General features: G+C 45.5%; 1 protein-coding gene across 1 annotated transcript in view; it reads left to right on the forward strand.

Moving 5' to 3' along the window:
* The first annotated feature begins 2,478 nt into the window (after window positions 1-2,478).
* LIPI (lipase I) overlaps window positions 2,479-13,390 on the forward strand; it is a 49,410-nt gene continuing 38,498 nt past the window's right edge. Inside the window, exon 1 of the mRNA XM_040423234.1 lies at window positions 2,479-2,872. Coding sequence (XP_040279168.1) covers window positions 2,806-2,872 — 67 coding nt within the window. The 5' untranslated portion in view covers window positions 2,479-2,805. The remainder of the gene's footprint in view (window positions 2,873-13,390) is intronic.

The raw sequence follows: 13,390 nt of genomic DNA on the forward strand, positions 1-13,390 counted from the left end.
TAGTGGGGTGTTGCTAATCCTAAATCGCACGTGTCGTGCAGTTGAATCAAACCCTAAGGCCTTATTCACATTTCCACGTCAGTGAAAAAAAAAACACCCATGTTTCATCCGTGAAGATGTCTTCGAAGGATCCATGTTTGGTCCGTGTGTCCATTTTTTTTCGTCCGTGTGTCATCTGTAATCCACAGACTAAAATTCATTTCCAAAGCATCTCCTATCAGTCTTCAGTGAAAAACAGACGCAACACGGACACGACACGGATGCCATCTGCGTTGTGTCTATGATTTTCACAGACCCGTAGACTTCAATGGGCATCTTTAGTCCGCATCACGGGAATGCAGCAGAAAAGCTGCAGCGTGTCCATTCATATAGCGGATTCCTCTTGCAGATTTCACCTTTCTCAATGGAAAAGGTGAAGTCCGCTGGCTTTTCTACTGCAAAATCTGCATGTAAGGGCTCATGCACATGACCGTGTGCCGGCCGTGCTGTGCTGCGGACAGCAAATTGCAGTCCGCAATGCACGGGCACCGACCCATTCACTTGCATAGGGCCAGCGATCCACATCCGACCGTCTGCACCGCAAAAAAGTAGTGCATACAATACTTTTTTGTGGTTCGGACAGAAAACCCACGGAAGCACGCTTCTGATTCGTGCCTCCGCCCCGCACCGTATCTTCTGGATTGCGGACCCATTCATGTGAATGGGTACGCATTCGTGATACGGTGCGCACCTGGCTGGTGCCCATATATTGTGCTGTCGTGTGCATGAGGCCTTAAAGGGGTTATCCTCTGGATAGGTCATTAATATCAGATCAGCCAGGGTCCAACATTCAGGATCCCCGCCGATCAGCTGGTAGAAATGGCCGTGCTCTGCAAGTGCTGTGACCTCTACCCTAGGCCATGCGACGTCACCGTACATCAGTCACGTGGCCTAGTTGCAGCTCAGCCCCATTCAAGTCTATGGTGCTTAACTGCAATACCATGCACAGTCACAAATCAGTGTAGGGCGCTGTGCTTGGAAAGCTCAATAGCTCCCTGAAACAGCCGATTGGTGGGGTGTCAGGACCAGGACCCCCGCTGATGTGATAATAATGACCTGTCCTGAGGAGAGGGCCATCATTATCAATACTTGGAAAACAGAATTAGACAAACATGGCTGCTTTTTTCCCCCAGAAATAGCACCACTCCTTTCCTCAGGTTGTATGTGGTATTGCAGGTCAGCTCCATTCAGTACAATGGAGCGGAGCTGCAATACCAAACACAACTCATGGACGCAAGCAGCCATGTTTTTCTAATCCTGGATAACCCCTGGCTCATGCACACGATCATGGTGATTCATTTCAATGGGGACGCAAAAGTTGTGGACAGCACTCCGTGTGCTGGCTGCATCTGTGTGTCCTTTCCGTGGCCCTGCAAGAAAAAAAAATAAAGAACATGTCCTATTCTTGTCCGTTTTGTGGACAAGGATAGGACGGTTCTACAGAGGGCTGGATGTTCCGATCCGCAAAGTGCGGAACACACGCGTCCGTTATCCGTTTTTTTGCGGATCCGCAATTTGAGGACTCCAAAAACGGTTGTGGGCATGAGTTCTACCTGTGATATTGTATTTGTTTAATTGCCGTGGAGCCCAGGAAAACTGGGTCCAACGATATGTCCAGCATTAGAGTTCATACCTTAGGGATGAATTTCCTCATAATTGCATCATTTTAGGTTCAGACCATTCGGGGGCCTGGAGATCCCAGATACATGTGAGATCAGTAAAAAAGATATCATTAAGGCTACATGGACACGACCGTATGCATTTTGCAGTCCGCAAATTGCGGATCCGCAAAAAACAAACGGATGACATCCGTTTTTTTTATTTTTTTTGCGGATCCATTGTAACAATGCCTAAAACGGACACGAATAGGACATGTTCTTTTTTTTGTGGGGCCACGGAACGGACATACTGATGCAGACAGCACACGGTGTGCTGTCCACATTTTTTGCGGACCCATTGAAATGAATGGGTCCGCATCCTAGCCGCAAAAAAAAAACCGGAACGGACACGGAAACAAACAACGTTCGTGTGCATGCAGCCGAATAGTGTTGAGCGAACTTGTGTTTTCGAATTCATCGTACAAGGTTCGGCTTATCTAAGACTTCTGTTATGGATTCCGCTATCATGGACCACAAGTTACAGTCCGTGGTAGCGGAGTCCATAACGGGATAACCCGAACCTTGTATGCTGAACTTGAAACCCCAAGTTCGCTAATCCCTAATCATTAACAAACTGCTGACAGACGGGACAGCTCAGGAACCTGTATTTACTAATCATTTTTGGGGGGGAGTTTGCTGCTCCTGTTCTCGCAGTACTGGATGTGACAACATAATGAAGAGATCAGTCAATGGGACGATGACCTGGGACGATCAGTCAATGGGACGATGACCTTTACAGGTCCTACGTGGTACTATACCCCGCCTCATTCTTCTGGTCCTTACTACGACACCCTCTGGAATTTTTCCCCCGGTGACGTTAGGACAGAAGCAGCAAAAAATGACCTGTAAAGTGGAAATACAGGTTCCACGGCAGCGACCTGATTCCAACCAGTTTATGGGTAATTGAAGGTGCAATGCGATCAGCTGTCTTGGAGCTGCCTATCCCTGGCGGGGAGGAGTCCAGGTAGCCTCAGAAGCTGTCACTTGAAGGCTCAGCACTTCCTGCTTGTCCTCCTCGCTGCTCAGAGACTCAGGAGAGTGATTTCCAGCTTCTTCTCTGCTGCCTGCGCCACTTCTTTCATGTACCCTGTGAGCAGGAGCCACATCTATGCTGCCAAGGTTGTGCCAGGGTCTCTGTTTCTTCCTCCTCTGTCAGATCTGCTCTGTGAAACCCGGTAAGGATTGTAACTTTCTATCACTGACTCTTTCTCGTAGGGTTTAAAGTTCCCATAACTATCCTAGGGTCCATTCACACGTTCGTATGTGTTTTGCGGATCCGCAAAACATGGAGACCGGCATTTTACGGACCGCACATCGCCCGGCACTCTCTTAGAAAATGCCTTTTCTTGTCCGCAATTGCGGACAAGAATAGGACATGTTCTATTTTTTTTTGCCGGATCGGAAGTGCGGATTCGCAAATGCGGACAGCACATTCCGGCCCCATTGAAAATGAATGGGTCGGATGCGGACCCATTTTGTGGACGTGTGAATGGACCCTTATAACAATACTTTTAAGTTATGGAATTGTATTCTAAGCAGTTCTCTAATACAATGTAACCAATGGGATTCCACTTATTATATTACAATGCAGACCAATATTGGGGCTCTGTCTATAGTAGCCTGTATTCTGTAATCCGGATTCCCAGGCGCTGTCACTAGTCCTCGTCCTAGTCTGCTGTCTTCTTTCATTTATTCAAAATTTTTTCCAGACTTTGTATATTAGTGAAAAATGCTTTTTTTTTTCTTTTGTGTTCACATATTGCGGTGCAGAATAATGGGAGTCGTTTACAAAGACTGGCTTTTTATGCCGATCTTTTGCTCCCCTTTTGTGCTGGCGGAAGATGTGGCTAATTTATGATGAGTGGGGATGAGCGAACTTGTGTTTTCATGTTCGGCATACAGGTTTGGGTTCGGGTTATATAAGAATTCCGTTATGGTCCGTGGTAGCGGAATCCATACCAGAATTCTTAGATAACCCGAACCTGTACGCCGAAATCGAAAACGCAAGTTTGCTCATCCCTAATAATGAGGTGTGCACTTAATCCTAAATTAGGCGCAGCTTCAGCAGTCTGTGTGCCTGGCGGCAAAACTACACCAACCCCTGGCTGAAGTAGTTTTTCCCCAACATTTACGCCTGTTTCTAGATGTAAATGTTGGTAAATTTGTGGGGGCCAAAGTTCCAGCCCCAGCCGCATCATCTACACTCCTATGTGTTGAACGCATAATCGCCCGTGTGACAAAATATTGCCATATGGCTTTCAAAAAGTTGCAAAAAGGGGTCATGTGACCTTTTTCTGTCAAAAACTGCCATTGTGTTCTGTAGTACTCGCTGTATTTTTTTCTAAATCAAAGTCGAAAAAGTTGCATCTTGATACATTAACCCCTTTTTGGAGAGGGGGCTAGGGATGAGCGAACTTGTGTTTTCAAGTTCAGGGTACAAGGTTCGGGTTATCTAAACGACTACTTTCACACTGGCGTTTTGGCTTTCCTTTTGTGAGATCCGTTCAGGGCTCTCACAAGCGGTCCAAAACTGATCAGTTTTGCCCTAATGCATTCTGAATGGAAAAGGATCCGCTCAGAATACATCAGTTTGCCTCCGTTCAGCCTCCATTCCGCTCTGGAGGCGGACACCAAAATACTGCCTGCAGCGTTTTTCTGTCCGTCCTGGGACTCAGAGCGAGACGGATCCGTCCTGGCACACAATGTAAGTCAATAGGGACGGATCAGTTTTCTGTGACACAATAGAAAACAGATCTGTTCCCCGTGACTTTCAATGGAGTTCATGACGGATCCGTCTTGGCTATAGAAGACATAATACAACCGGATCCGTTCATGACGGATGCATGCGGTTGTATTATTGTAACGGAAGCGTTTTTGCAGATCTTTGACAGATCCGCAAAAAACGCTGGTGTGAAAGTAGCCTAAGAATTCCGTTGTGGATTCCGCTACCACGCACCATAAGTTATGCAATCTATAACTCCCAATGGGGATTTACTAATCCAAATGCAACAGAATTGTGAAAAAGACGGGCGTCGTTATTTGGCACAAAGTAATGGGGTACAGTAAGCCAGGCTTGAACTGGGGTAAGCGTCTATTCACACAAGTGATGTTCACATCTGCATGAACGGACAGCACACGGACTGAACGCTCATACGTTGTAGTCAGTAGGACAAGTCCCATGTCTGTGATACTTTTGGCATTCCTTCTAGCTGTGTTGTCTAAACTTGAGACAGGATCAAAGGGGTTTTCTAAGATTTTCTAACTAATGACCTACCCTCGGGACACCTCATCAGTACCGGCCGGCAGTCCGCCTCCTTCACAGACTAGAGCAGTCAATGTCCTGCTGCTGCTGCTGCTGCTGCTAGGAAGAAGGTACAGTATGTATGTGGTGGTTTATTTTATTTTTTACTTTCTGTGAGGGGCACAATGTGGGCATAATACTTGGGGGCACAATGTGGGCATAATACTTGGGGGGCACAATGTGGGCATAATACTTGGGGGGCACAATGTGGGCATAATACTTGGGGGGCACAATGTGGGCATAATACTTGGGGGGCACAATGTGGGCATAATACTTGGGGGGCACAATGTGGGCATAATACTTGGTGGGTACAATGTGGGCATAATACTTGGTGGGTACAATGTGGGCATAATACTTGGTGGGCACAATGTGGGCATAATACTTGGTGGGCATAATACTTGGTGGGCACAATGTGGGCATATTACTGGGGGGGCACAATGGGGGCATATTACAGGGGGGCACAATGTGGGCATCAGGGGCGCATTGGCCATAGACCTTACAGGGAAATTCCCCGGTGGGCCGATGCCCAGGGGGGCGCCTGGGCCCTCCTCATGGCCAGCCAGTGGGAGTTTTTGGGAATGTATTTTGTAATGGACTGTGGTATTTGGCTATGTTGGGTGGTATCATTTGCCACAATATGGTATTGCTAGCCCTGCCTTCCATCAATTTGGATCCAACTACAAAATGGGGCCGCTTTTAAGTATTTTTTACAGGGCCACTTTAATTTCCCAGTCCGCCCCCTGGTGGACATATTACTGGGGGCACAGCTGGGCATAATTCTATGAAGGAGGCATAATGTGGGCATAAATATTGTGCGGTAGCATGAAGGGGGAATAATTACTATGTGGGGCCTTTAGGGGACTGGGTGGGATTAGGTGTATAGCGATGTTTTGGGCGGAGTCAGAGGCGTGGCCTAGTGCGAGGAAATTTTTTTGCGTCCCTGTTTGTTCATTTACAAAGTTGGGAGGTATGGAGGGTGCAGGTCCAGCCTTTCTCCTGCTCAGTAGGGCATGATAACTTAAAGGGATTCTGTCACCTCTTTTTACCCTATAGAGATGCGGACATGCACGGCTAGATCGGCGCTAGCATGTCCGCAATATACCTGTCCCATATCATTGTGTGGTTTTATTGAGTGTAAAAAATGATTTTATATATATGTAAATCAGCCTGGTAAGGAGCCCAAGGGGCTGCACTAACCGTTCTGGAGCCCAGCCACGTCCCCCTGTGAAGGAGACCAGCACCACCTGTATCCAGGAATCCCCTCCTTCCTCACAAAGTCAGATCGCCGTAATCTCGCGATGCGCAGTGCCGGTAAAGTGTTCCTTCATTGTGCTGGCATCAGCTTCAGGGAAGGAACTGCGCAGTGTGACTTGTCATTTATTCATATAAATTCCTGCACATTCTGGGCTTTGAAGTCCAGGAGGCGGTCCTATCAGTGATTGACGGCCTTCCCTCCATGACTGTGTATACAGAGAGAGCTGTCAATCACTGATAGGCATGACTCCCAGCACCCTGGCCGATCAGCTAATAGGAGCCGTGGTGCACCAGAACTGTACCGGGAAATGAACTGTAAACTCAGTCCCTTTCACTAGAGTAGACTGAGCTTGCAGTTCGTTTTCTGGTGCGCCATGGCTCCTTCAATCAGCTGATTGTGCGGGTGTCGGGAGTTGGACCTTTCCCAGTTTGAAATTGTTGACTTAAGGCTCATGAGCATGTGCGCCCCATGCAGGTGCTGCGCTCCAGAATGCACAGGTACCGGCCGAGTGCCCGCCATTTGCGGATGCTGACCAATTCACTTGAATGGCACGTACTGAAATCCCACTGAGGTGCTTCTGATCCGTGCCTCCGCTCTGCACTGTTCCTCCGCACTGTACGTTATGTTGCCCTAAAATGATGATTGATTTGCTTGCACGAACGACAGGATCACCCAATGAACGAGCATTTCGCTCATTCATCAGGCGATCGCCGACACATTTATGTGTCCAAATTATCAGGAACAAACGTTCGCAGGAACGGTAGGTAGCTCCCGATAATCTGGACGATTATTGATTCGTCTAAATCCACCTTTACCAATTGGGGAATGCACAGTCTGACACTGTCCGATCAGTGGTGGTAACTCCAAGTTGTACCTATATACATAAACTTCTAAGAGGTATAATAGAGGAAGGGCACAACATAGTTATTAGAATTGGAACTAAATGGGGAATACAAGTAGTTACTAAACCAGATATGTCAGGAGAGGAGACGGCTGCTCTTTGCAGGCAGGGCCTGTGTTACATCTGACGTGCCCCGTGTCGTGTAAACTCCCCACCATGGAGACAGTGGCTAGCGTGTGGCTGAGGCCAGGGGGCTCTCCTTTGCTGTCAGGTGGTGTCTGTGTAAATCCTACCTACAGTCCTTTCTAGATCAATAAAACATAGGGAGTATAACCTACCTGCACACACCTGACTGCCACTGCAATCAGGGCGTCATAGAAAGTTATGCAAATTACAGTATCCCTTGGGCATCGGTGAATATAGTCCACACCCTTTCACTGGAAATTAGGGATGATATCCCCACCGCAACCACCAGAAAATAACCCCTTCTTTTCTGAGACTCCAAGAACAAAACACAGAAAGACGGGCACGTGGGACGACTACGACTACGTAATCGGGACTCCATGTGCCCCAGCTCTTCCCTGTGCATAAATCCTTAGGGGATGTTCACATGATGGATTTTAAAAGCACACTGAAAAAATCAGCGCGGGGTCCACTTGTTTGTTTTTGTTTTCCAGTGCATTTTTTTCGTACTGTTTTGACATTATTTTTTATTTTTTTGGTTGTACTGCTTCTTTTTTCCAGGTGGGGAAAAAAAACCAAGGGCTGCTTCCCATTGAAATGAACGGGAGGCTGTTTTGAGGCATTTTTTGGAAACGCTCCAAAATCAGTGCCAAAAAACTCAGTGTGAACCAGCCCTTAGACTGGGCCCCGTTACCGTGTCACAACCTGGGCAATTATAAGGTCTCTCGGTCGTCTAGTAGAATTGCACATCGTTTTCCTGCTGGCCTACTGTTATCTATGAATTATCTATCGAGCATATATTTTTGCAAACAGGCCTGCGATTTTTATTGCGTAGGAGGAGAAGCAGACATGTTGTGATGGTACAGTAAATGTAGTTGAGAATGCAGGGTGTGGATAATAAAGGGATCGGGGGGGGGGGGGTATTTGCATTCCATTGAATTTCTGTTGACATTACTTTTTCGCTTTGTACTTTCCACCTCTCGGCAGGGCGTGATCATGTACTGTGTTTGTACTGGAGTGTGTTGTATTCGGTGTAACCTACCTTATCAGTACTGGCCGCGGCACCTCAGCCATGGGGCTGGAGCACAACTGCAGAACAAGTTTAGTCATGGGTTTACTGAGAGCTTTTTCATTCCGCTGTATTATTTATTATATGCTTTGTTCTATTATCTGTACATTTTCTTTTATATTGCTGTGGGGAAATTGATAAAAAATGGTGTAAAGTAGAACTGGCTTAGTTGCCCATAGGAACCAATCAGATTCCACCTTTCATTTTTCACAGCACCTTTAGGAGAATGAAAGGTGGAATCTAATTGGTTGCTATAGGCAACTAAACCAGTTCTACTTTACACCAGTTTTGGTAATTCAACCCAAATGTATTTACAAAGAAAAATGACACATTAACACAAAAATCCCCAAAACATAGAACCCTTTGTCTATCTATACCTGGAGGAAGGAATGGGGGCACTCTATGATTTTTGCATTTTTGAGTGAACTTATTCCCCATAATTGGCCCGTGTGAAGGGGCTGCTCATCACCTGACAAATTACTTGTTAGGTTATCTTATATTTCTTTTTATTGAATTACAAGGAATACATCAGCAGGTTAAATATGATCAAGATAAAAAGACAATAGTATAATCCTATATTTCATGCGGCACCTAAAATAATTCTTTCTTGCCAGCACATCGCCTGTGTAAACCGAAAAACGATGAATCTGTATGGGGATGAATGATCACACTGGCGATCGCTTGTTTCCATACAGAGGAGAAGATTGTTGCATGTGAATGCAGCTCTACAGCAGCTGAATGCGTTTTCAGTCGTAGGGAACGAATGGTTTGTTCTTGTTATTTTCGGGCCCTGGAAATGGCGAGAAGTTTTCTTGCATTGTCAGTTAGGACACGGACTAGAAGATCAGTATGACCTAGCTCTCTCGTTCTATACGGTCGGAGATTTAATAAGCAAAAGGGTCAGAGACTACAGAATGCCCTCTCGACGACCACAATGTCTCTTATTCCAGCTACAATGGGGATCATCTATCAAATGCGTGTCCATAGCAACCAATCAGATTCCACCTTTTCATTTTTTACGTCTTTGGAAAATGAAAGGTGGAATCTGATTGGTTGCTATGGGCAACTAAGCCAGTTCTACTTTACACCAGTTTAATAAATGACCCCAAATGTTCCTTAAAGGGGTTCTACACTTGTTTCTTACTCATGATCTATCCTTTGGATAGGTCATCAGCACCTTATCGGTGGGGGTCCGACATGAGGGCCTTCTCGCAGACCAGTGACGCCACGACTATTTCACTGGGCCAGGGCGCAGCTCAGCCTCATTGAAGTGGATGAGGGCTGACCAATGCCAGCTGATCCAACACCTGGGATCCCCCGCCGATCAGGTGCTGATGACCTCTCAAAGGAGTAAGAAACACATGTAGAACCCCTTTAGGCCTCTTTCACACGAGCGTGTCCGGATAAGGTACGGCTGCGTTGCGGCAAACCCGCGTGAGTAGGTACCCAATTGCAGTCAGTTTTGACTGCGATTTGCGTTCCGTTATTCAGTTTTTATCGCGCGGGTGCAATGTGTTTTGCACGCTTGTGATAAAAAACTGAATGTGGTACCCAGACCCGAACTTCTTCACAGAAGTTCAGGTTTGGGTTCAAGGTTGTGTAGATTGTACTATTTCCCCTTATAACATGGTTATAAGGGAAAATAATAGCATTCTGAATACAGAATGCATAGTGCAATAGGGCTGGAGGGGTTAAATTTTTTTTATATTTAACTCACCTTAATCCACTTGTTCGCGCAGTCGGCATCTCTTCTGTCTTCTTCTTTGAGGAATAAGACCCTTGATGACGTCACTGCGCTAATCACATGGTCCATCACATGATCTTTTACCATGGTGATGGATCATATGACGGACCATGTGATGGTCGCAGTGACGTCATCAAAGGTCCTTTTCCTGTACACAGCAAAGAAGAAGACAGAAGAGAAGCCAGGCTGCGCGATCAAGTGGATTAAGGTGAGTTTAAAAAATATATATATATTTTTAACCCCTCCAGCCCTATTGTACTATGCATTCTGTATTAAGAATGCTATTATTTTCCCTTATAACCATGTTATAAGGGAAAATAATAATGATCGGGTCCCCATCCCGATCGTCTCCTAGCAACCGTGCGTGAAAATCGCACCGCATCCGCACTTGCTTGCGGATGCTTGCGATTTTCACGCAGTCCCATTTACTTCTATGGGGCCTGCGTTGCGTGAAAAACGCACAAAATAGAGCATGCTGCGATTTTCACGCAACGCACTAGTTATGCGTGAAAATCACCGCTCATGTGCACAGCCCCATAGAAATGAATGGGTCCGGATTCAGTGCGGGTGCAATGCGTTCACCTCACGCATTGCACCCGCGTGGAAAACCCGCCCGTGTGAAAGGGGCTTTAAAGCTCCAGTGTCCCCATAATGGCCACCTAAGTTTTACTATGGTAACCTATGAGATCTGTATATGATCCTGCCCATTGAACTAAAGGGCAAAAGACCTGATGCAGATGCCCCTGGTTCCTAGTGTTGGTGACGTCACATCCCCCAACTATAAATACATTTAAAAACCTGTTTCTGTGTCATACCAAGTCTTTGCATGTGCTGCCTTAGGGAAGAGTCTCTTGTTTTCCTAGAAATGAATGGGAAGTAACAATGATAACAGTAGTGCTCCCTGACTTTCCTCCTAAGGCCACGCTGCAGTCTCTCTCCAAATAACCACAGACATGATATTCTATTCTTGTTAAGGACTCATGCACATGGCCGTTCATTGGCCGTGTACGTATTCCGTCTCGCAAATATGTGGGCATCGGCCATGTGCACCCCGCATCATGGATGTGGACCGATTCGCTTGAATGGGTCCACAATCCAGAAGGTCGGTGCGGAATGGAGAGAAACCCCACGGAAGCACTACGGAGTGCTTCTGTGGGGTTTCTCTTTGTGCCTCCACACCTCCGTTGTGTTGCGGACAGATCACGGACCCATACAAGTTGAATGGGTCTGGATCCATCACAGCAGCCGCACAGATGGTGCCTGTGCATTGAGGACTGCAAATTGTGGGGCCCACAGTGCACGGCACGGTCGAACAATGGCTGTGTGAATAAGCCCTAACTCTCTTTTTCTTCAATTCCCAGGCTGAGGGATGCAGATCTAGATACTGATGGCTAGTCCATCTCGAAGTAGGTGTCAGAGGCAATGAACTAACTACTAACTTACTTAGGCCTATTGCACACGGACGTTTTTTTTTCCCGTTTACTGGCCGTTTTTTGCGTTCCGTATACGGTCCGTATACGGAACCATTCATTTCAATGGTTCCACAAAAAAAACGGAATGTACTCCGTATGCATTCCGTTTCCGTATTTCCGTTTTTCCGTTCCGTTTTAACATAGAACATGTCCTATTATTGCCCGCAAATCACAGTCCGTGGCTCCATTCAAGTCAATGGGTCCGCAAAAAAACGGAACACATACGGAAATGCATCCGTATGTCTTCCGTTTCCGTTCTGTTTTTTGCTGAACCATCTATTGAAAATGTTATGCCCAGCCCAATTTTATCTATGTAATTACTGTATACTGTATATGCCATACGGAAAAACGGAACAGAAACGGAAACACAACGGAAACAAAAAACGGAACAACGGATCCGTGAAAAACGGATCGCAAAACACTGAAAAAGCCCTACGGTTATGTGCAATAGGCCTTACCATTAGGTGGGCAAAGCCATTACCCTGGTAACCTAACCAGGTCTGCCAATGTTAACTATATATTGCCCATACATTGATATTATACACAACTCAATAAGTGCTTTAACAACAAATCACACCATTTAACTTGGTAACGTTAAATTATCCCTTTTAGCAGTAATTAACCCTTTGCAGTTGTCCTCTGGAGCACTGCAAAAAACTAACACCATGCATCATAGTATTAAAGCCTGCAAACATCATTGTAAAAAAAACTGCTATAAATATTAAACTTTACTTTACAGTTTTTTAATTCTTCATCATTTTCAGCATCTCTTCTTGCTGTCAGTAAATGGGAGATGTTAATATTTCTGCATTACATATATTATACATAATGATGATGTAATTAACAGAATTGTCATTGCCAGCAAAGGTTGTTTTTTCGCCATAACATATCATCTTAACTGCTGGCCATGAAGACATTTTGTAGCCTGCATAATACATGTACGGTACATTCACTTTCTTTATTTTTTTGTATTTTTTTTTAATGAAATGACAGGCCCTGTACGCTTGTATAGTTGAATACAATATACATATCCAGTTCTGCTTTCACACAGTTGCAGAATGTTACAATGTCTCAGAGTAGTTAAGAGCTATGAGTATGTTTAGGCCACAGAGAATTGTATGCACTTGTACATTGTAACAAACCCTCAGCTGTGAACAGGACCATGTCCTGCAGTACATTCCTGGCACTTGTGTTCTTGAAAATGTTGCAAGCATTTTATATATCGCTGTTAGAGGTTTTTTACTGTAGAAATTAATTTTTGAAGTTATTACCCGAAGTCTCGCGAGACTTCGCGAAGTAATAACTTCGGCTCATCGAAGCCAGTACATTCTAATACTGTACGGAGCTCCCGCTCCGTACAGTATTCTAACGAAGTTTTATGCGAATCAATTCGCTAACCCCTAGTCTCAACCTATGGTGCCAGTCCACGTGCCCCTGGTTAAGATGACATGGCTACACTCATTATTTTATACACGATTCCATTTAAATGTATTCCCTTTTAATTCCATGTCTGAGGCGTCCTTTATAATCTGCCTGGGTGTGTTCTGGACCAGGCTACCAGCCTTATCTACAGGATTGCACGTGTCAAATATCTTGTGACTTTTATAACCTGATATTTGTCTTTCGATGAAAAATATGTTTCCCTTCTTTCCACTGTATCTACCAGGTAATAGTGAACATGATCTGATCCTGCCAATGCTGGGTGTTGTAATAGGTGCGGATATTAGATATAACATGCCACACACCAGTGGCGTAGCTAGAATTGATTCACAGCAAATTTTTGAATGGGGCCCCCCTCCCCCAGTAACTTTTTTGCAGTCCCTTCCTT

This window comes from Bufo bufo, chromosome 3, assembly GCF_905171765.1.
Source record: "Bufo bufo chromosome 3, aBufBuf1.1, whole genome shotgun sequence".
Lineage (NCBI taxonomy): Eukaryota > Metazoa > Chordata > Amphibia > Anura > Bufonidae > Bufo > Bufo bufo.